At 44.0% G+C, this 25212-nt stretch overlaps 1 protein-coding gene across 1 annotated transcript in view; it reads right to left on the bottom strand.

Annotated features, from left to right (window-relative positions):
- ARHGAP25 (Rho GTPase activating protein 25) overlaps window positions 1-18751 on the bottom strand; it is a 99375-nt gene extending 80624 nt beyond the window's left edge. The window contains exon 1 of the mRNA XM_044279267.1: window positions 18445-18751. Coding sequence (XP_044135202.1) covers window positions 18445-18505 — 61 coding nt within the window. The 5' untranslated portion in view covers window positions 18506-18751. The remainder of the gene's footprint in view (window positions 1-18444) is intronic.
- Between the last annotated feature and the right edge of the window lie 6461 nt (window positions 18752-25212).

Below are 25212 nucleotides of genomic sequence, written 5' to 3'. Positions count from 1 at the left end.
CCATTAGAACCTCCAGTCCCACATATTAGACCTCAGACCAGACCCCCATATGAGACCTCCAGACTCCCACTAGACCTCCATATCTGACCCCATTAGACCTCAGACTCCCACTAGACCTTCAGACCCCCATTAGACCTCCAGACCCCATATCTTACCCCATTAGACCTACAGCCCCCTCAGTCAGACCTCTAGACCCCCAATCAGACCCCCAGTCAGACCTCTAGACACCCCCATTGGACCTCCAGACTCCCAATCAGACCCCCATTAGACCTCTAGGCCCCCATTAGACCTCTAGACCCCCAGTCAGACCTTCAGACTCCCATTATACCTCTAGACCAGCCATTCAGACCTCCTGGACCCCCCCCCCCCCCCAGTCAGACCACTCCAGACCCCCATTAGACCTCCATATCAGACCTAAGATCAGACTGTAAAATAATAATGTCACTTACCTCTGAGCTCTCCTGTCGCCACTCTCCCTGTCCTGGCTGTCTTCTCTTCTCAGGGCCCGCGCTGCAGTCACCTGACCTCCTGCAGCGTCAGGTCAGAGTGCGCTCTGTATGTCCTGATGCTACAGGCAGCCAGGACACAACAGTGCGGGCCCTGAGAAGAGCAAGCAGGAGGAGGGGTAAGTACTGTACAGCGCTACAGCGCTTCTCTCCCCCTCCTCCTGCAGACTAGTAAGCGGTTCCATTATGGAAGCGCTCACTAGTATTCCCTTTATAAGATGCACTGCATCTTATAAAGGAAAAAGTCCCAGCCCCAGGAACGCCACTGTGGGCATGTCCTATTTTTTGACAGCCGCTATTCACTGGATGTTAAAAAAAAACTGCTATGTGAATAGCCCCATTAACTGAAATGGTTCTGAAAATGAACGTTAAAAAAACTGCTGTCACACAGCCTAAGTGGTTTAGAGGGAGGGACTTCCTGTGTCACCCCTATCGGCACCCAGCAAATGAGATTGCGGGATGCTGATGTATTCACATGGCAGCCTAGGGCCTAATGAAGGCCCCAGGGCTGCCTACAGCTAATCTTGCTCATAGTGTTAGTCTGCAGGATTTCTGTCATGTTTCTGAAACCAACAGGCCCATATTTATTAATGTGGGTGCACCTAGACTAATTGTGCAAAAATGTGGCAGGTTTAGAGAAATAATCTACCCAACAAGGGCATTTTCATAGGAACTGTGAAATGAAATCATGTTCTAGCAGGTTCACAGTCTGTATTACTCATCAGAGCATTGTTTCTCATGAGTAATGTATTTTTATATTTCCTCTTTTATACTGGAACTATTTCACCGAATGAATTGTGTTCTGTTTTGTTTTGTTTGTTTTTTTTACTCTGGAAGAAAAACTGGAGCCTAAAGAACTGGCCAAGCCTGTGCCATAGCGCTGACCAGAACACCCAGCTGTCGGGAAATAACCTGGATCTAGCATTGATTAGTACCACTATTCATTTGTGTCAGGGGGCCATTATACATATAGTCATAGCCAGGGGCGTAGCTAACGGTTCATGGGCCCTGGTGCAAGAGTTCAGCTTGGGCCCCCCTTCCCTCAGTGCATTGTGTGTCTTCTTATGTGGCACAAGGGTCTTTGGGGCCCCTCAGGCTCCTGGGCCCAGTAGCGACTGCTACCTCTGCACCCCCTGTAGCTACGCCCATGGCTCTGGCGTCCACATGTCTGTTCCGATTAGCTAGGCCTGATGAAGGGCTACAAATAGCCCGAAACGTTGCCTAAATTTATGTCCGGCTGAAAAAAAATCACTGATTACTTCACCTTCAATTTCAGAGTCCTGTCAATTTGTATATATATGGATGAAAGTGTTCCTGAGGTGGAGCTGGGAACGAAATTAGACGAGCACCCAGGAAAAGCCAGTGAATGCATGAGTGCTGTGATCATTTGAATTGTATTATCAACCATATAGACCTGATGCAGCATTTTGATCATATATCTACCTGTGCATCTGGGATAAACATTGTTTATGGTGAAACTCCTATAATGTCTCATGAAAACCACTTTTGCTTGTATACTCTATTATTGCTTATGGATATCACATGGGGGTCCCCTACTTGGGACCCCCTTCCTTTGTGATCAAGCCATTCTACTGTACAGAAGGATCTCCCATTCTTGCTGATTCATGTCCACATCTAATTACATGGTCTGTCGTTCATTTGAAAGCATGTCCTGTAATACTACATTCTTGCAGGTAATACACAGGGCTGGCTCGCCAAATCCCATCATCAAGCTGGGCTAGCCAGCGCCTCTGCTCTGCTCACTGCGCTGCCGCCACCTGTCACTAGTCTCAGACTCAGAGTCAGAGAGAGTAGAGACTGTAGAGCCGAGGGCCGGGCCGAGCCGAGTCTAGTCAAGAAAACTCACCTCGCGCGCCGCACAGTCACTGCCGCCTGCTGATTCTTCTGACAGTATCTGACTGACTGGGAGCCGGAGATGCGCGCAAACCACGCCTCTGGCTCCCAGTCACTCAGACCTCACGCTGCTTCCGCGGCCGGCGCCGCCCCCTCTGACACACGTGGTGAGCTGAGCTGCCTAGTGCCTGCCTACTACAGCCTGCGCTGCGCCGTGCGCACTGCCCCGGGCCCCGGCACTATTAGATAACATTTTGAATAGGAGGCGGTGGGGGGGGCCGTGGGCCCCCCTGGCTCAGGGGCCCGGTCGCAATTGCGACCGCTGCGACCCCTGTAGCTACGCCACTGGTCATAGCATACATCTAGGTTGCCACAACCTTAACGGGGTTTTCTCAGGTCAGCAAATAGCATTTATTATGTAGAGGAAGTTACCACAAGACACTTTCTAATGATTTGTGATTGTCCATATTGTCTCCTTTGCTGTCTGGATTCATTTTTCCATCTTATTATACTGTACACTGCTTGTTTCTGTGGTTATGACCACCTTCCAATCCATCAGTGGTGGTCGTGCTTGCACACTATAGGGGGATGTGTATGGGAGCACACAAACGCCAGTGCTTTTTCCCATAGTGAGCCATCCAGTCCAGAATGTCATCCTCTTTATCCTCAATAATCATTTCAAGCCTACCGGAAGTGAAGACGAGCTGTGGCCGGCTGCTGCTACCACTACCTGACTATGCTGCTGCTACCACTACCTGACTATGCTGCTGCTACTACTACCGGTCAGATAGGTAGTGCTGACTATGCTGCTTCTACTACTACCTGACTATGCTGCTGCTACCACTACCTGACTATGCTGCTGCTACTACTACCGGTCAGATAGGTAGTGCTGACTATGCTGCTTCTACTACTACCTGACTATGCTGCTGCTACCACTACCTGACTATGCTGCTGCTACTACTACCGGTCAGATAGGTAGTGCTGACTATGCTGCTTCTACTACTACCTGACTATGCTGCTGCTACTACTACCTGACTATGCTGCTGCTACTACTACCTGACTATGCTGCTGCTACTACTACCTGACTATGCTGCTGCTACTACTACCTGACTATGCTGCTGCTACTATTACTTGACTATGCTGCTGCTACTACTACCGGTCAGATAGGTAGTGCTGACTATGCTGCTTCTACTACTACCTGACTATGCTGCTGCTACTACTACCTGACTATGCTGCTGCTACTACTACTACCTGACTATGCTGCTGCTACTACTACCTGACTATGCTGCTGCTACTATTACTTGACTATGCTGCTGCTACTATTACTTGACTATGCTGCTGCTACTACTACCGGTCAGATAGGTAGTGCTGACTATGCTGCTTCTACTACTACCTGACTATGCTGCTGCTACTACTACCTGACTATGCTGCTGCTACTACTACCTGACTATGCTGCTGCTACTACTACCTGACTATGCTGCTGCTACTATTACTTGACTATGCTGCTGCTACTACTACCTGACTATGCTGCTGCTACTACTACCTGACTATGCTGCTGCTACTATTACTTGACTATGCTGCTGCTACTACTACCTGACTATGCTGCTGCTACTATTACTTGACTATGCTGCTGCTACCACTACCTGACTATGCTGCTGCTACTACTACCTGACTATGCTGCTGCTACTACTACTACCTGACTATGCTGCTGCTACTACTACCTGACTATGCTGCTGCTACTACTACCTGACTATGCTGCTGCTACTACTACCTGACTATGCTGCTGCTACTACTACCTGACTATGCTGCTGCTACTACTACCTGACTATGCTGCTGCTACTACTACCTGACTATGCTGCTGCTACTACTACCTGACTATGCTGCTGCTACTACTACCTGACTATGCTGCTGCTGCTGCTACTACTACCTGACTATGCTGCTGCTACTACTACCTGACTATGCTGCTGCTGCTGCTACTACTACCTGACTATGCTGCTGCTACTACTACCTGACTATGCTGCTGCTACTACCTGACTATGCTGCTGCTACTACCTGACTATGCTGCTGCTACTACCTGACTATGCTGCTACTACTAATACCTGACTATGCTGCTGCTACTACTACCTGACTATGCTGCTGCTACTACTACCTGACTATGCTGCTGCTGCTACTACTACCTGACTATGCTGCTACTACTAATACCTGACTATGCTGCTACTACTAATACCTGACTATGCTGCCACTACTAATACCTGACTATGCTGCTACTACTAATACCTGACTATGCTGCTGCTACTACTAACGGTTAGATGGGTAGTGCTGACTATGCTGCTGCTACTACTACCTGACTATGCTGCTGCTACTACTACCTGACTATGCTGCTGCTACTACTACCTGACTATGCTGATGCTACTACTACCTGACTATGCTGATGCTACTACTACCTGACTATGCTGATGCTACTACTACCTGACTATGCTGATGCTACTACTACCTGACTATGCTGATGCTACTACTACCTGACTATGCTGATGCTACTACTACCTGACTATGCTGATGCTACTACTACCTGACTATGCTGATGCTACTACTACCTGACTATGCTGATGCTGCTACTACCTGACTATGCTGATGCTGCTACTACCTGACTATGCTGATGCTACTACTACCTGACTATGCTGATGCTACTACTACCTGACTATGCTGATGCTACTACTACCTGACTATGCTGATGCTACTACTACCTGACTATGCTGATGCTGCTACTACCTGACTATGCTGATGCTGCTACTACCTGACTATGCTGATGCTGCTACTACCTGACTATGCTGATGCTACTACTACCTGACTATGCTGATGCTACTACTACCTGACTATGCTGATGCTACTACTACCTGACTATGCTGATGCTACTACTACCTGACTATGCTGATGCTAATGTTTGTACTGCTACAGCCACATATATTCTGACACTTGGAAGATGAGGCATGGGTCTTTTATTTTCCACTGTTGTTTTCCAGACATTTTATTATCATTTCTCTTTAAAGAAGGTTTGGTACACCGATTATTAAACACTAGCAAAAGTATTTTTTCAATAATTCACAGACAGAGGCGCAATTAAACATTCGTTCCCATCTTTGAACACACTGCAGACTGGTGTTGAATATTTACAATGGTATATTAATGTAGTACAATGCCTTGAATTTAAAAACTGTCATTATAATGCAATACAATGCGCTGACTGAAACTGCTCTAATAACACAAAACAGTGCATTGAATGAACAGGTCACACTAACGCAATACAATGCGTTGAATCAAACTGTTATACTAACGCATTACATTGTGTCATTTTAAATTCTAGCAAAATTGCAACTGTTTTCTAGAAAGAAAAATTTGCAATTGCAGAGTGTTTTCTGCTGGGGGTGCTAGGAAAATGCGTATAAAACACTTATGAACTGTAGATGATTGAGGTTTTAAAAAAAATAAAAAATAACTGGCTGCTAATGCATATAAAAAAAATGATATTTGAGCAGGAATTGCAGGATTTTGGTGATAGCAGTGCATTATATATGAAGCTTTCCACTTGCCAGCAGCAGCCCTCTCCTCACTGTAAAACACACACACAGAACCCTGACCCTATGCTTTCCCTCTCTGACAAAACCCTGACTTTTCTACCGCTACCTATTAATTCAATCTACTAAATTAAATATATCCTTAAACTATCACTGCAACACAATAAGTGCTCATTCACACGACCGTATGGTCGCTGTGCCTGATTTGCGGGCCGCAAATAGCCATGTGAATCCTGTGTTGTGGTGCGGACCTATTGACTTGAATGGGTCTGCGATCTGCAAAATACGGCAAAAGTTAGGACATGTCCTACCTTTTGCGGTGCGGAAGCACAGACCCAAGGCCCACGGAAGAAATTCCGGGTGTTTCCATGGGCTCCAAATCCGTGCCTCCTCTGCGCAAGAGATAGGACATGTCCTACCTTTTGCAGAGCGCGGACCCATTAAAGTCAATAGGTCCGCACCGCAATAAGGGATTCACATGTCTGCAATACGGGCACCATGGCCATACGGTCTTATAAATGGGCTCTAATATGGTCTGTAATTGCTTTCTGGCAGGACACATTACATACACTTCCTCTCACATGCCAGGCAGAGCTCAGAATGGCATCTGGGTTTTAGACAAGAGTGGTAAGGATTGTGAAAGAAGCTACTTACGGTGCTGGGCACTAACTGCACAGCGCTAGCACTGTATATGCTCAGCAGAATATTATGGACGATGATAGAAATGCATATACAATAGTAGAAAACCTTGAGGAAGATTACCCAAAATCCAGTGCCAATATTAAATACACCATTTTTTATAAAAAGCCATTTGCAGGCAGATCAATTAGAATCCAGGATCTGATGTCGGTATAACACTGACGAAGGGATTATTCATATTTTCTCATTATATTACATATTTTATATCTTTATCATGACCACAGTTTATCTCAGGATAAACATGAGAAAAGAGGAAACCACGCATGTAGCGGTCCGAGATAAGCCTCTGAGACATGGTCCGCTATCTGCCCTGCCCTATATAAACAATGCAGCCATCTGTCCATTACAGTTGCGGGCAAACAGTTTGAGACTGAGACAAATTTTGGTTTTCACATGATCCCGTTTGCATTAAATTTGTGAAGAGTGCAATAATTGCAAGGTCATTCCTTGCCATGAAAATTTACTCACAAAATCACAAAAAAAAACATTTCTACTATATTTCAGCCCTGCCACAAAAGGACCTGCTAACATAATTTCGGTGAACATGTTAAAGGGATTTTGGGGTTTGGGAGGCACTCAATATATCTCAGGTTGTACATAAAAACCACAAAGGTCGTATAGTGCTATTAATAATTTATTATGTTTGCAAATAAAGCAAGGAAAAAATAAAAATTTATAAAATAAAAATTTATGAAGGTATGAAAAAAACGTACCGACAGTTGATCAACATGAAATGAATGTATTAAAATCTAAATCGATCAGAAATGAGAAAATAATAAAAAAAGAGAGTCCATTAAAAATTTAATAAAAAATAAAGCAGCCATGATAATATTATAAAACAGCAATGATGATATGAGGCATTTGTTGTTGGTGCCGTTAGTATCCAGTAGGGGGAGCAGTTGTATTAGAGTTACTGATGCTGTAAGACCGTACTCTCTGCTTGACAGCTAAGGGTACTTTCACACTAGCGTTTTTCTTTTCCGGCGCTGAGTTACGTCCTAGGGGCTCTATACCGGAAAAGAACTGATCAGTTTTATCCCCATGCATTCTGAATGGAGATTAATCCGTTCAGGATGCATCAGGATGTCTTCAGTTCAGTCTTTTTGACTGATCAGGACAGAGATAAAACTGCAGCATGCTATGGTTTTATCTCCAGCCAAAAAAAATAAAGACTTGCCTGAATGCCGCATCCGGCATTTTTTTCCATAGGAATGTATTAGTACTGGATCCGGCATTCAAAATACCGGAATGCTAGATCCGTCCTTCCGTTCTGCGCATGCACAGACTAGTAAAAATGCGGGGGGAAAAAAACGAAACAGATCCGTTTGTCCGTATGATAAACGGACAGACGGATCAGTTCTTGCAATGCATTTGTGAGACGGATCAGGATTCTGATCAGTCTTGAAATGCAATCAGTTGGCATACGTTTTGCCGGATTCCTCTGCCGCAAGTGTGAAAGTAGCCTAAGTGATTCTGTGTGCTGCGATATGAAAGCGCTTCGGCTCTCCCTTGCAACGGGCATGTATTTGTGTGTGTTGAGAGGAGCTTTCTTTTAATTGCATCAATCCAGCTGGAACATTCTGTGTTTTCAGATAACAGATCATCTATTTTCCAGTAAGTTGAAATGATCTGTTTAACATTTGTAATAGTCTGCGGTGTATTGATGTTTGTAGTATAGTAGCGCTGAAAGCCATGGGATCGTTCTGTATATACTGTGCGCAGTAGTCGGTGTCCACAGAACTAACAATACATAGAGTTAAAGCGCTTGTCAGGCAAGTCTAGGAACAGTGTCACTGTGCGTCGTAAGAAGTGCAATTACGTTACCAGTCCAGATGTCCGCAAAGAGAGTACTATTCGGCCGAGCTCTACCTGCCCGGAGCGTGGCGGAGTACTTGAATTCTCTGGTTAAGCATTCTTTGTAGCGAGCGGCTGGTATGGTACACAGGTAGCCGGACTCGTGCGCGATGGCCGCTCTTTCCTCAGGGGTCGCTTGGATACATAGGAAGCTGTTTGTACTGCAGAGAAACTAAACGCGTTTCGAGGCTCAATGCCTCTTCCTCAGTGGTCTGCAGTGTATGGCTTCTGTAGAACTTATAAAGGGGTATACATTTCTCTAAAAACATGGAGTGGATCATCCATGTCAGGAGTAGATAAAATCATTACTAGGAAATATGCATGATGATTAGAAAAGACCCAAATTACGTGTAGTATAGGGGGTTCATGTAATTGGTAAGATTAATGAGAGAATGTTACAGAGTGGATGGATCACTGTGATAGTCTATTTAATGTTTAGACACTGAGTGTAGTTCAAACCACATCACAGACCAAGAATAAGACAGGGACACTCACCAACCCCAGAGAGGAGACATCCAATGACGAAACAGTCACACCAACGAGATCCAAGGACACAACAACAACCACACCAGTACGATCTACGACAACGACATTACAGTCATAGAACGGACATGACAAATCCAACACCAACTCACAACCACCATCAGCACTACCGTCCCAACAATCACAATCCCAGATCACCGATTAGAACCCGCTTGCACAATCACGCAAACAAATGCGAAGAGGTAGGCATAAACACAAGACATCATGCTCACAACCCTCACAGGATGAGAACACAACAGAGAATATAATAGTAAATTTAAGCCAAATAGCACTCACAGCGGCACAAACAAAGGTTTAAAATTCGCACCAACCACCACTATTGATAAATTCTCAACCTATATAGGTATTGAAAAATTAATTAGGAAATTATGCCTAAAAAACATTACATTAAAAACCCAATGGTAAGAGAAGACATAAATCCAACCAAATATATACATACGGATCTAAAGTTACGCTCAATGAAATATCCTAGACAGGAAATCAGCCAAGAAGTTGCCACTTTTAGGCACAACGTGGAGGCAGATTTAAATGTACTAAAATTAAGAATAACCTGACAAAAAAAGAAAAAGAGGCAATACAACAGCTTCAAACACAGAATAAAATCACCATTAGACCAGCAAACAAAGGTTGAGCTATAGTCATCTTAGTCACTGCACAATACCAACAAGAATGCAATAAACAGTTATCTGACACTTTCACCTACAGTCCCTTAAAAGAAAATCCCACCGAAACATTTCATAAACAATTGATCAAACTATGCAATGAGGAACTCAACAATGAGGTACTCCTAGAACGAGAACGAAAATATATTATAGAAACACCTAAACGACTGCCAGTTTTTTATTGCATACCGAAAATACATAAAGACTACAATAATCCACCAGACTGACCTTTACTCTCTGGTATTGGCTCAATTACAGCAAACTTATCAGAATACATAGACAAAATGTTACAGCCTATAGTTATACAAACTTATACATCAAAGACTCCACTGATATCATATTCACATTAGAACAACTTAATTTTGAAAATGTAAAACATATCAAAACCAGTAATGAAAAATAGTCACATCCTATATACTAGCTGCCACCTCCCCAGATGGCTTCTCAACATTCCCATAAGTCAGTTTAGAAGGTTGAAACGTAATTGCACAAACAACGATCAATTTGAATCCGTGGCCATAAAACTCAAACAGGAATTTCTAACTAAACCTTACCCCATTGACTCAATAGAAAACTCTGGAAAAAGTGAGGTCCATGAACAGAAGGGATTTCTTTACACCTAGGAACAAACCATCAAAACAAGAAGACACACTCCGTATTATTTTACCATATCAGGCCCAACATAAAAAAATGTAGACAATAATAAATAAATATTGGTTTCATCTCCTGAAGTATAAGACAATCGGATCCACTTTAACCAACAAGCCACAAATAACCTACACTAAAGCCACAAATTTAGGTTTAAAAGTAGCACCCACTATCAAGAAAAATCCAATTTCAAGAAAAATCCAACAACTTCATCTAACGGATCCAACTTGCTCACATCCAAAGGCTTCCAAAGATGCTGTAAATGCAACAATTGCAAAACCAAATCATTCCCAAAGAAAACGGTAGAAATTGTATCCACCCACAATTCAGGCTACATCAGCCCATGCGCCAAGAGTTTGTTAGTAGGAGAGGGGCTTAGCATCAGTATTCCCCCTATCATCCTACAGTCAGTCTGTCCACTTGTATCCATATCAGGATCGTGGACATACTTTGCCTCTGTGCAGGGCACACATCTGATATTATTGTCAGTGTACCCTGTACAGCTTTAGCCCAAGCTCCCGTGTTTCCCCTGATGAGCTTCTTACTCATCTTTTCAGCGAAACATGCGTGTAGGGATCAGGCAGGCGAGGGCTTTCTAGGGCGCACAAATTCCAGGGTTAGGTTCCTGCTTGTGACTGGTCACGGGGATCCGTGGTCAGGTCGCTTAGGCCATTGTAGGTCCCTAGGGCATTACTAGGGCCAGCTAGCATCCTTAACCCTGTGCTTTACAACTGCCTCCAGCAACGGTGTGTGTACATCCTTTAACACCGGCTAGGCATCCGTTGTATCAAGGAGCATCTCATTAGAGCGGTAGGACCACCTGGTTACCTTTTTTGGTGCCGCCGAGCACCTCTTGTTCTCTTAATGTGTTTTGGTTGTTTAGTACCATTATTACCTGCGTGGTGAAGCTCCGCATTGCTTTCCTTCTTTGTATTTATTGTTATCTAATTATCATGGGGCCAATTTTCTATGTTTATCATATTAAAAGTTAAGTTTTAATAATTAATTACTTACTATATTTTCTGTTCCACCCACAATACACATAAATGTCAAGGTTACGTCGTAGCTGAAACATAGCATTTTTACTCTGTTTGCACATATTTCTGTAAGTACGAAGAATAAAGAGGAACTTCTGGAGATGCTGCCATTATCTGTCATTTAATTATTAATCTATGGACTGCGGAGGATCTGTGGTCATTGTTTAGCTGTTGCATTCTGGAAAGGTGGATTAGGCCAGTGGGTGCTGCTTGTGACTGCCTTTTTTTCTATTCTGAGGATAGGTCATCAGTATATAAATCTCGTAAAACTCCTTTAACTGATTCTTACCTATATATAGCCTTTTTGGGTTACATAGTGCATAGATCATGGTCAGCATCACATTGAACACTTTTATCACTTTAGCAATGAACTTAGTATTAACTCTTTAGCAGTGACCCAGCGGGTCACTGCACTCCAAACGACCAGGGAGCAATTTGGTGATGAACAATGCTTTTTTCAAGCATGATACAGCACCATGTCACAAGGCAAAAGTGTGGCTTGTTAAACAAAACATAATCAGGAAACTCCCCAGATCTCATTTACATAGAGAACCAGTAGTCAATTCTCAAAAAGCAGGTGGACAAACAAAAACGCAGAAATTGTGATAAAAACCGGGCACCGATAAGACAAGGACGGGTTGCCATGAAATGGTTTACAATCAGTTTACAATGCTGTGAAGCAGCAAATGGAGTAAGGTAAGTGAGGTTATCGCTGCAGCCAATCACTGGCTGCAGCAATGAGGCATCAACACCCGTGAGATCACCGCTACAGCCAGTGATGGGCTGCATAGATCACCTATCATGACATCATCACTGGAGCCATGGGAATGGGAGCAGCAGGCAAGGTGAGTGCTACTCCTTTTGTTGCAGGGGGCACATACATTCTTGCAGAAATGTGTACCCACAAGTCTAGCCATTAAGGTTCCTTTGAGAATTTTCTTTCGAATTTCAGATTCAGCAGCTCTCATGCAGAAATACAATTGCTCTCATGCAGAAATACAGGTGAAACTCAAAAAATTTGAATATTGTGCAAAAGTCCATTTATTTCAGTAATGCAAATTAAAAGGAATTGCATTAATGCAGCTTAAAGTTAGAATTTTGTGAAAAGGTTCAATATTCTAGGTTCAAAGTGTCGCACTCTAGTCAGTTAATTAATCCATACCCCCTGAGCAAAGGGGACCTGAGATTGTGACTTTGGGGTTTCATAAGCTGTAAGCCATAATCATCCAAATTATAGCAAATAAAGGCTTGAAATATCTCGCTTTGCATGTAATGATATCTCATATATTAGTTTCACCTTTTAAGTTGCATTACTGAAATACATGAACTTTGCACGAGTTTCGGGTTTCACCTGTATGTGTCACTGAATCTAGGACACCAACCACCCCGGAAATTCCGTTGCTTTGGTGCAATCAATGTTGATTTCTGTCTACGGTTTTGCAACCCCTTGTAGTCATCTAGTTCCTAATCCGAACATAACTTTTTCGAAGCCTTATTAAGAATTTAACATTTAGTTATGAATTCCAGCTGCAAACGTCAGGTCGAGAGAAACCAAGTGAATTTCATTGCTTCCGACTTGGTGTGTTGTGCATTACATTACAATCCACATCCTGTTCTGTCTGAGGTTAATGTACAAACTGAAGAAGGAACAGTCCGGGTGCAGGGCGGCTGAACATGACATATCTACGGCCCTGATAACATTATCTGCAGCACTCGCTATAGACTCAGCTGCCGTTTACTCAGTCCTGAAATATAGTCATTGTCTCATTTATCCGCAGTCCCTAATAGGAATTAGGAGCATGTTTTGGTGTTAGCTTTGGCCCAAGCAAAGCTTTAGGCCGCCTTCACACAGTCAGGGGTGCACCACCAGTGAGGCCAGGTCAGGCGATCGCACAACAGGACAGACATCACCATTTAAACACACAATGGCACAATGGGACAATAGAACAATGGGACAATAGAACAATGGGACAATAGAACCACACCCAGCATATTCCTCCCAAGCTGACAAGTTACACTTATTATAAATCGTTACAACTTTGTGAGTTTACATTGTCCATACATATAACTTACATCAATTTAACCAGTATAACTTGGGGACAAACCTATCCAAAATTCACTTGAATAGGTTCAGGGGTTTAAAAGTTAGCAACAGTATCTCAAAGGGCCGTAATCCTGGGGCAGGAGGCTGGCAAACAGCCCCCTCCAAAACACCGTGGCAAGGTTGGTTTCGTCACAAATATGTTTTATGCTGACAATCTATCTTTTTGTAGCCCACTTTTGCACTTGTTTTATTTTATCTATGTATTTTTGTAGGTGAGGTCTCCAGACCTGGACACTGTATTCCAGATGTGGTCTCACTAGCGCTCTATACAGTGGGATCACAATCTCTCTCTTTCTACTGGTTATACCTCGGGCTACGCGGCCAAGCATCTTACTTGCTTTCCCTGCTGCCTGTCCACACTGTGCACTCATTTTGAAGCTGTCTGGTATCAGGATGCCTAAATCCTTCTCTTCTGAAGTCCTCAGTAACACCAAGTTGCCAATACGATACTCAGACTGAAGGTTCCTTCTCCCCACGTGCATCATTTTACATTTGGAAACATTGAACTGCAGTTTCCATTGTTTGGACCATTTATGTAGTGAAGCTAAATATTTTTCCATACTGCAAATCCCTCCAAGACTATCGACTCTATTACACACTTTTGTGTTATCAGCAAACAGGCAAATCATGTCTACCAGACCTTCTCCTACATACAGTAGGTCACCTACAAAAATATTTAAAAGAATAGGAAGCAGGACAGACCCTTGAGGTCTGGACTGAGAATTTAAAGTGGCCTTGGAAAAAACTTAAAAGTGGCCCCATGTTGAAGGCTGGTCCAAATTTACCAAAAGCAAGACAACACAAGTAGGCCGGGCCAACACAAGTAGGCAGGGACAATAGAAGGAGGCAGGGACAATAGAAGGAGGCAAAGCCTGCAATACCATAGTGCAGCACAAAATACCACCCCAGCAGAACCAAATATCTCAATGCAGCACAAAATACGTTTTCAGCAGAACCAAATACCACAGTGCAGTATAAAATTTAAACGCTATTCAATTATATCATCGACCTGAGGATGGTGATACAGTTGAGCTCAGGAGGGCACCTGTGGCCATTGGCACCTGTGGCCAATGAATTAATGCTGAGAGCCAGGGATGGACACAGGCAGCAAAGGGCCCCTGTGCAAAGGATGTATCTGCCCCCCCCCCCCCCCAAACCACACATACAAATATAAACATATATGTGCAAATAAAAAACATCTTGTGAATATGCTTACAATATGTATATATATATATTCTTTTCATACTAAGTCACGCCTCTAACTCTGCCCAAAGCATAACTATACACACCCGGTACCCTTAATGCCCCCACATAGTAATTATTCCCCCTTTGTGCCAGTACATAGTAGTTATGTCCAGATATCTGACCATTACTACTGTGAGGGGGTACATATGTGCCCCCTTCATAGGAAGTTAAAAAAATATACTCAACTAGTTCCTCATGATCACAGTTCAGCCGCTGGCGCTCCGCAGCAGTAGCAGGATGTAGTGTCACACATTGCTCTGCTGGTCTGTGTAGGAGGAGGAGGAGGAGCACAGCAGATTCCCGGCCGCACAGCTCCTCCTCATACACAGACCAGCAGTGTGATGGGTGACACTACATCCTGCTACTGCTGTGGAGCTAGCTCCATATTTAGATTTGATGCTGCCCTAGGCACTATAGTGCCAGCTTTCTCCCCCCAATGAAGTCCATAGCCGATGGTAAAATGCTCCCTAGGCCTTAAGCTATCCCTCAGGACTCCCTCATACACTTGGACAATTAAAGGACTGACCTGTTAGATGGCAGCTGAAGACATCTGTGTTGGTGCCATGTTCTTATGTGCCTGCATTGCTGATAAAAATTATGTTTTATTATATACAAACAGGGGCGTTACCATTACACCTAGGGGCTCCGCTCTCTCTGTAACGGCCGCGCCCTCTGCACTCTAACATGGCCTGGTGGGATGACATTTTCACTGCCAGGCCCTGTCAAAGTAGACAGTGAGTGGCAGTTGCAAAGACAGCGGAGCCTCTAGGTGTAATGGTAACGCCCCGTTGCTTCTAGAGGATAATTTGCATACATTCAAATATTATTTTTTTTTCTCAATTATGCAGGCATATATGAACATGGGCCCAACATCGCTGGCTTTAGCACTGGTTAGTTTGACCTCGTAGTACTAAAAATAATGAAACCCTCCCAAAAAAGAAGATAATACAAAAAATCTCTGTTTTTCTTTTTCCTTTCTTTTTTAAAAAAAAATTTTTTTTTTTACTTGAAACTTTAATTTTTTTTTATTTTATGAAAAACACTTTTTTTAGTCCCACTCTGGGACTTCAACTTCTGGGGTCTGATCGCCTCTGCAATGCATTACAATAAATCCTGTATTGTAATACATTAAATGTCAGCTTTTACGCCGACAGCCTGCCTGTGAGACCCAGCCGAAGGGCTGGATCTCACAGGCTTCTGTAGAAGGCAAGCCCCGATGCCTATGGAAGGCATTGGGCTTGCCTTCTCTGCCATTGGGTCCCCGCCACTGCAGCACGGGGACCCAATGGAGATGCGGAGGGCACCAGTACCCTCCGCAAACCCTCTGCATGCCGTAGTCAGCTTTGACCGGGGAATACAAGGGGTTAATACGTCGGCATCGGTGTCTTCACCGATTCTGGCATATGCAGCGGGCACCCGGTAGTCAGTGACTGCTGGGTCCGTGTCACTGATCGGGCGGGCGCAGCTCCTGCACCTGCCCAATCAGCCCGCCGTACATGTACGTCCCTGGTCTTTAAGTCATATCCAGTTGTGTTCCACCGCAGAGACTGGAGTATCTGTACATAGGACGACAATAAGCCGCACGCTCCATAGAGTTGGGCTTTATATCAGAGCGGCCAGAAGAAAGCCATTACTTTCAGCTAAAAACAAAAAGGCACGTTGTGAGTTTGAGAAAAGGCCTGTGGGAGACTCACAAAATGTATGGAGGAAGGTGCTCTGGTCTGAGGAGACTACAATTGAACTTTTCGTCCATCAAAGAAAATGCTATGTCTGGTGCAAACTCAGCACATCACATCACCTAAAGAACACCATCCCCACAGTGAAACATGGTGGTGGCAGCATCATGCTGGGGGGATGTTTTTCGGCAGCCGGGACTGGGAAACTGGTCAGAGTTGAGGAAAAGATGGATGGTGCTAAATACAGGGATATTCTTCTGCAAAACCTGTCCTACTCTGTGCGTGATTTGAGGCTAGGACGGAGGTTCACCCTCCAGCAGGACAATGACCCCAAACACACGGCTAAAGCAACACTTGGGTGGTTTAAGGGGAAACATGTAAATGTGTTGGAATGGCCTAGTCAAAGCCCAGATCTCAATCCAATATAAAATCTGTGGTCAGACTTAAAGATTGCTGTTCACAAGTGCAAACATCCAACTTGAAGGAGCTGGATCAGTTTTGCAAGGAGGAATGGGCAAAAATCCCATTGTTAAGATGCGGCAAGCTCATAGAGACTTAACTAAAGCGACTTGGAGCTGTGATTGCCACAAAAGGTGGCTCTACAAAAGTATTGACATTAGGGGGGTGAATAGTTATGCACATTGACTTTTTCTGGTATTTTGTCCTATTTGTTGTTTCCTTCACAATAAAAAAAAAAAAAAAAAAAACATCTTCAAAGTTGTGAGCATGCTGAGTATGGAGGTACATCCACTCTCAGAGACGGTCTATCAAATAAGAGGGGGAGGCGCTGGTTGGCATTACGGCAGATCGATAGTGCACCAAATGGCCTCGCTCTGCATAAACGTAAAAAGAAGAACAGGATTAGAGAACTGGATTTTAACAAGAAAGATATAGCTACCGTATGTTTCGAGGCACCTACCCTACATGGTGGTTTGCCTAGTTTGTAACCAATCTTGGGTTTGGGTTATCTCCCCAAAGACATTGATGGCACTTCATCAGGATAACGTCAGTCACTTTAATGGGGCTTCCTACTACTATGTTCCTCAGCAATTGCTTGAACAATGTGGCAGTGGTGCTACTCACCAATATTCCATTTGCTGTTTTTTTTTTTCCGTGACCAACCATGCATTCCATGAAAAAAGAGCATCTTTGGCATTCTAGAGACCAGCAGCCAGTTGAAACCCATTCATTAGACATTTATGACACATCCTAGCTCTCAATGCCTCCGTCTGCCCAGAGTGGTGATGATCATTGATGTATGGGGCTCAACAATCGCTACTACTATCATTCATTCCCCTTACAGTTTCCTTTTTTGTGCAATATGCCCACCAACGAGCAAATATTTTAGATGATGCATAAAGAATGCAATCACCCAAGGGATAGGCATGTGCCCAGTCGGCGACACCTTTACACCTGACGATTATTCGGAAAGATCAGTCACATAAACACTCGCCCCAGATAATTCTCCAGAACCTCGGCCCCTGTAAAAGGGCCTATAAGCCAGGGATCCATACCAGTTTGTGGCACCAAGTAATTCCCCATGCACATGCCTGGGAAATGTAGTAGTATCACATGCAGTGTATTCCTATGGGATTGCAGGACGTCATATGCGTCCATGCAATGTCATTCATCCACCATATGAATACTGCAATAAATTCCACACAGAATTGAATTTTAAACAGTTCTCACATAAAATCTGTGGAATCCCCCCCCCCCCCCCTACTTACTATTATCATCACAGGAAGCATAACGTGATTTTACACTGCAAAATTAAAGGGCGACAAAATGATCAGTTATCATCAAGGGAAGGTGTTAGCGTCTGATGATTTGCCCTGTGTAAGGCACAGATGCCAGTTACCCTGGAGTCCAAGCTGCTTAAAGGACTCTGTTCTCAGTCCATTATTACCTCTACTGGGCATACGGAGAGGGTTTATCAAAAGACAGCACCCCTTCAAATGACGCATCCAGCTCTGCTATACTTCAACATATACCACTTCATATTAACACACATACAGGAAGATGATGACATATTCATTTTCTTTACCCATTCTTCCAAAGTCAGATTTCAAAGAGAATTCCCAGCCCCTTGGTAGTTTCAGCGACATGGTAAAGCTTGGTGCTCCTGTATATATACTGTAGGCGTTTAGCGGTCCGCTTCTCTGGCCCCTTATCCACCACGTAATCCCATGGGTGACATGTAAGACACCGGTCTTCTTCTTTCCGCTGTTCCGCTAGGAGGGTAAAACTGTAAATTCACAGAAAGTCCTCTTGTCTGTCTGGGGCCAGCGGGTCCTCGGCAGTCACAGGAGGGGGGCCCAGGTTTTACATCTCATCTCGTCATCTCCTCGGTCTGTGGCTGCACAGTGCAGCGATTGAGGAAGTTGTGGGCATTTTATAAACACTTCTCGAAAAAAAAAAGACTGTGTAATCCTGTCTGATAGGTTACATGACACTCGCTGACACGACACGCAGGGACCGTGTAACCTGTAGGTCTAATCTGCAAGGTGACTTCATCATCTGCTGATTTCACTGACTACGTCAGTAAATCAGTGAGTAAAAAGATGTTGTGCAGCAGCTGTGCCCTAGGGGCTGCAGGACAGTGCTGCATTCTCCTCATCTAAAACATTCAGCAACTTGTAAGGCCTCATGCACACAGCCGTTGTTTTGGTCCGCATCCGAGCCGCAGTTTTAGCGGCTCGGATGCGAACCCATTCACTTCCATAGGGCCGCAAAAGATGCGGACAGGACAGCACTCCGTGTGCTGTCCGCATCCGTTGCCCTGCAAAAAAATATATAACCTGTCCTATTCTCGTCCATCCTTTGCGGACAAGAATAGGCAGTTATATTAAAGGCTGTCCGTGCCGTTCCGCAAATCTGTGTTTTGCGGATCCACGATTTGCGGAACGCAAAACACACAACGGTCGTGTGCATGTAGCCTAAGACGGTTGAAAACAGCCTTGCCTCTCTTACATGAAAAGAATGTATCCTTTTCCGTGTTCTGTTGCTACGGGTTACCATTGACTCTGATGTGGTAGTAGTACCAATCATATAGAATGGTGGGTGACTCTTGCTGACAATATGCCAGCGTTACATTGTTGCATGCTCTGAAGTGGGCCAAGTGAGTTGCACCCATGTATGATACCTCAGGGGTCAGTATTAGACACTATTCTCTTCAATATATTTATTAATAATCTTGTAGACCACACATGGAGTATTGTGTACAGTTCTGGGCTCCTGTAAACAAGGCTGACATAGCAGAGCTGGAGAGGGTCCAGAGGAGGGCAACTAAAGTAATAACTGGAATGGGGAGACTACAGTACCCTGAAAGATTATCAACATTAGGGTTATTCACTTTAGAAAAAAGACGACTGAGGGGAGATCTAATTAATATGTATAAATATATCAGGGGTCAGTACAGAGATCACTCCCATCATCTATTTGTCCCCAGGACGGTGACTGTGACGAGGGGACATCCTCTGCGTCTGGAGGAAAGAAGGTTTGTACACAAACATAGAAGAGGATTCTTTACGGTACGAGCAGTGAGACTATGGAGCTCTCTGCCTGAGGAGGTGGTGATGGTGAGTACAATAAAGGAATTCAAGAGGGGCCTGGATGTATTTCTGGAGTGTAATAATATTACAGGCTATAGCTACTAGAGAGGGGCCTGGATGTATTTCTGGAGCGTAATAATATTACAGGCTATAGCTACTAGAGAGGGGTCGTTGAGCAGGGATTTATTCTGATTGCCTGATTGGAGTCGGGAAGGAATTTTTATTCCCCTAAAGTGGGGAAAATTGGCTTCTGCCTCACAGTTTTTTTTTTTGCCTTCCTCTGGATCAACTTGCAGGATGACAGGCCGAACTGGATGGACAGATGTCTTTTTTTGGCCTTATGTACTATGTACTATGTTGTGATGCTGTGTGATACGCCATAACATGTGCCCTTGTCACTGAGAGACACCAGTGAGGTAACCAGTTATAACGTGCACTAATGTGGGTGAAACAGTGTGCGCATTGTGGCCATGGCGGGAATACATAACTATCAACTTTCAAAAAGCCCATGAAACGGCAACAGCAGCGGCGCACTTATATTTTTGTTTCTACAGTAAGCTACGTCTCTAACTCTGTCCAATGTCTATCTACACACTGCCAATCCGACCCAGTCCCCTTAGTGCCCCCACATAATAAATGCTCCTTTAGGCCCCTTTCACACGGGCGAGAATTCTGCGCAGGTGCAATGCATGAGGTGAACGCATAGCATCCGCACTGAATCCGGACCCATTCACTTCAATGGGGCTGTGCAGATGAGTGGTGATTTTCACACATCACTTGTGCGCAACGCAAAGTGAATGGGTCAGTGCGGGTGAAAATCGCAGCATGTTCTATAATCTGTGTTTTTCATGCAACGCAGGTCCCATAGAAATTAATGGGGCTGCGTGAAAATCGTAAGCATCCGCAAGCAAGTGCCGATGCTGTGCAATTTTCACGCATGGTTGTTAGGAGATGATAGGGATGAGCAATCCCGGACCCCATTAAAGTAAATTCACTGTATTATTTTCCCTTATAACATGGTTCTAAGGGAAAATAATAGCATTCTTAATACAGAATAGTAACTAAAATGTCAATTGAGGGGTTAAAAAAAATATAAAAAATTAACTCACCTTATCCACTTGTTCACGCAGCCGGCATCGTCCTTTTTCTGGACCTGCAAAAGGACCTTTGATAACGTAATTGTGCTCACCACGTGGTGACGTCAGCGCAGGTCCTGCTGAATGAAGATAGCTGCCGGCACCCTAATATGAGGCCTGCACCTGTATACAGATGCCGGATGAGTTTTTGTGTCCTCTGGCTCCCCCTGCTGTTCGTTTGTGGCATTTCTGAAAACTTCTCTGGCTTGTGAAATTCTGGACTGGTTTTGTGACTATGTTTTGGCTTCTGGTGATTTGGTATTGTATTTTCAGAAGTGGGAAGAGCAGTTGGGATTAGTAAACATTACACAATTGATGCATAAGGGATGGTTGCGAGTTAGGAAGCATATTGTAAATGAGGCATGGAGGGACACTTGGTTGAGAATTATTCATAGGGCCATTTTTGGTTTTAATATACCTTCTCACCCGCTCAGACCCGACCGTATAACACACTGTCCTAAATGTCATGTGGGTCATACGGATCTTTTACATCAGGGGTCTCAAACTCGCGGCCCTCAGTACAATATTTTGTGGCCCACACCAACGGCCGGCCTGCGCAAAAATGAATGAAAAAAAAAAAAATCATCTGACTTACTGTAGTACTGCTGCAGCGCCGCGCCGCCCGCCCAGCCTGCGAGTGCCGTCATGGCAACACACGGTCACATGGGCTCAGGGCAGGCCACGGGGGTGTGACAGGGTGAGTGAGCAGCGCCGCGGCGGCGGGAAGCAGCCAGAGCAGAGGGACTGTCAGAGGCGAGCAGTCTGACACAGCCACAGCGGTCAGAAAGAGATTGAATTGAAGAGTCGCAGGCAGCCGGCAGGAGAGTCAGGACAGGTCAGGTTGTGTTATGTTAGGGTAGCGAGTGTGATGTGAGTGACAACACAACATGGATGGCATGGAGGGGGAGGGGGAAAAATATGACAAGATGGAGGATGGAGGGAGCCAGAGGGGGAGAAATGTGACAACATGGAGGGAGTCTCTGGCAGCAAGGAGTAGGCAAAAGATGCCATGTTCAGAAGAACTGTTCATGATCTTCACTCAATGTTCTATTCATGTTCAGGACACTTCATGATCAGAAGAAATAATTAAAACAGTTAATGACATTTGAGGACTTTTTTTTTTTGTGTGAAATCCCGTGTGAGCCCAGCCTCACCCAGACTCTGCCTCCTGCCGCCCCCAGGTAAATTGAGTTTGAGACCCCTGTTTTACATGGACTTTGGACGTGTCCCAGAAGTAGTCAGCTCTGGCCTGAGGTGGGTGATATGGTGGAGGAACTATGGGGGAGAAAGTAGAGTCTGACCCCAATACTGTTCCTATTTCACTATGAAGGGGAAGCCTTCCTGATCTTTTCCGCTCAATCTGTATGTTTGTTAAACGCTGTATCTTACAGCAATGGCTGCAATCTGAAACTCCCACATTTTACACTATCATTACTCAACTAAAGCAGTTGTTTCATCTAGAACGATTGGCGACCTTTCAGTCAAAGGGACAATCCACTCACAAACTGTTCAAAAAAATGAAACATTTTATTCTCAAATACATGTCGGACAATGAGATTCAACTCATAATAAAACCATTTTCCTTAACAGAATAATGGTACTTATTAGAACAACTGAAAGGAAGATTGGGCAGGTTACAGATTCGGGACATGAACACGGTGGGCTAGGTGGGATGCAGAACACGAACCTCTTTAGCCTTTAGTTTACCGCTACCCATATAATATAAAAATTGGGCAGGCAGATTGTCAACTGTACTATTGCAATTTCACACATGACGTATGATATTTGTCTCACTTGTCGATCCTTTGCTATTGATGTTCTAAGGCTGTTGTTTTTATTATTTTTTACAATAAGATTTTATTAGAGATAATTGGGTCTGCGTACCCATAGTGTATTTGCTATATAATTAAATACCTCTATTTGCCTACTATTACATCCAATAGGCGACATGCCCTATTTGTCTGTTATAAAAAAAAACAATCCCATAGAAGTCCCGATAAATGCAGAGCACACCACGAAAGCACACCCACAGCTCCTTTTACTTCTATGGAACTGCTAAAAATAGTGCTGCTGCTAACTACTTTCACACTAGCGTTCGGCTGTCCGCTCGTGAGCTCCGTTTGAAGGAGCTCACGAGCGGACCCGAACGCAGCCGTCCAGCCCTGATGCAGTCTGAATGGAGCGGATCCGCTCAGACTGCATCAGTCTGGCGGCGTTCAGCCTCCGCTCCGCTCGCCTCCGCACGGACAGGTGGACAGCTGAACGCTGCTTGCAGCGTTCGGGTGTCCGCCTGGCCGTGCGGAGGCGTGCGGATCCGCCCAGACTTACAATGTAAGTCAATGGGGACGGATCCGTTTGAAGATGCCACAATATGGCTCAATCTTCAGGCGGATCCGTCCCCCATTGACTTTACATTGAAAGTCTGGACGGATCCGTACGAGGCTATTTTCACACTTAGCTGTTATATGCTAAAAATAATGCTGAGGGATCCGTTCTGAACGGAGCCTCCGTCTGCATTATTATGATCGGATCCGTTCAGAACGGATCCGATCGAACGCTAGTGTGAAAGTAGCCTCAGCAATTTTTAAAATTCCCATAGAAAATCAATGGAGGTGGGACCTGCACCTAACCGGCATTCATGGCGTATCCTAGCCACATTCCATCAATGTCTGAGGTGAAACAACCCCTTTAAACATAATGGGCCAGATTTATCATTAGCTCAAGTCAAAATAATGGAGTGAGAAAGTCAAAATTTTCTGAAAGTGGGCGTGTTTTCTTATGTAAATGAATCTCTAGACAGATTTACTATTGCGACTATTTAAAAAGTCGCAAAAAAATTGCGCACGTTCACTCCAGTGAGGACCATGCTTATCTTATGCAACGTTTTTATATAACATGCAACTTTTTCGTAAAGACATGTGACTTTTGTAAAGCTGCTTACTGACGGATAAACTGCTACCATCAAACCACATTTATAACAGTCTTAAAGGACCATTAATAAATCTGACTTAGCCAAAAGTGACTTTGGACATATGTAAAGTGGACTAAGATGTAAGTGTAATGCTTTTTCAATGCTTGCTATCAGTGAATAAGAACACTTGGTATATACCTATAAACCTACCATATCTAGTCTAGGCCACATTTACTTTATATCATGCCCTCAAAAGCTGTACATCAGTGCATGATGGGAGTTGTAGTTTTGCAACAGCTGAAAAGCCAGAGATTGCATATCATCAGTGTAGGAACATGAGTCTCCCACCGGTCATTCCTCCATACGTAACAGTTTGGAAGGACACTGAAAGCAGATGGCAAATATTTGAAGGGGCTTCAGGAACTGGAAGGATTTTTGGAGAAAAAAAAGTTCTAGTTACAATTATGCATAAACTAGACGCGTGTATGTGCACAGCAGACCACGCAGCTGTATATATACAGCACTATATTATAAATTGTATATATACTGTGTATTCACATTGCTTACTCTGCTACACCATAATATTTCCACATACATCCATGGCCAAATATACATAGAAAACTGCACAGTGACGTGCATATACATACAGTATACTCCTGTGCTAAACAGTGGTCTAATACTTATACAGTACCCATAACTAGTGACGGGTCCACACAGAAGTGGCCTAATACATATACTGATATTAATATAGGGGTTTGGTCTGGGGTCTTAACTTCATTTAAGGATCTGGTCTAGGTTCTGATATTAATAAATTGAGTCTGAATACGCTTATCTATACCCTTTACACACATGGACAAAATTTGTTGGTACCCTTCCGGTAAAGAAAGAAAATGGTCACTGGAATAGCGTGAAACAGTCAAAAGTAATAATAAATACAAATTTACTGAAAATCAGACATTGAATTGTTGTTCAAAATAATAATTTATAAAACAAACTAATAAAACATGCCTGGGCAAAAATGTAATACCCCTTTAACTTAAAGGGTGGTGTGTGGCACAATATACAGAGAGCACAGAGCATGTGGCAATACATACAGAGGACACAGAGTGCATGTGTAGTACCCCAGAGCGAGCAGTACCATTCCTACAACCTGCTACTGTCTTAAATGTTTAAACACTGTGTGACACCACCATGTTTCCAGGTCTGTTCATTAG

Source organism: Bufo gargarizans, chromosome 2, assembly GCF_014858855.1.
Source record: "Bufo gargarizans isolate SCDJY-AF-19 chromosome 2, ASM1485885v1, whole genome shotgun sequence".
NCBI lineage: Eukaryota > Metazoa > Chordata > Amphibia > Anura > Bufonidae > Bufo > Bufo gargarizans.
This window is presented reverse-complemented; position numbering and strand designations above follow the sequence as displayed.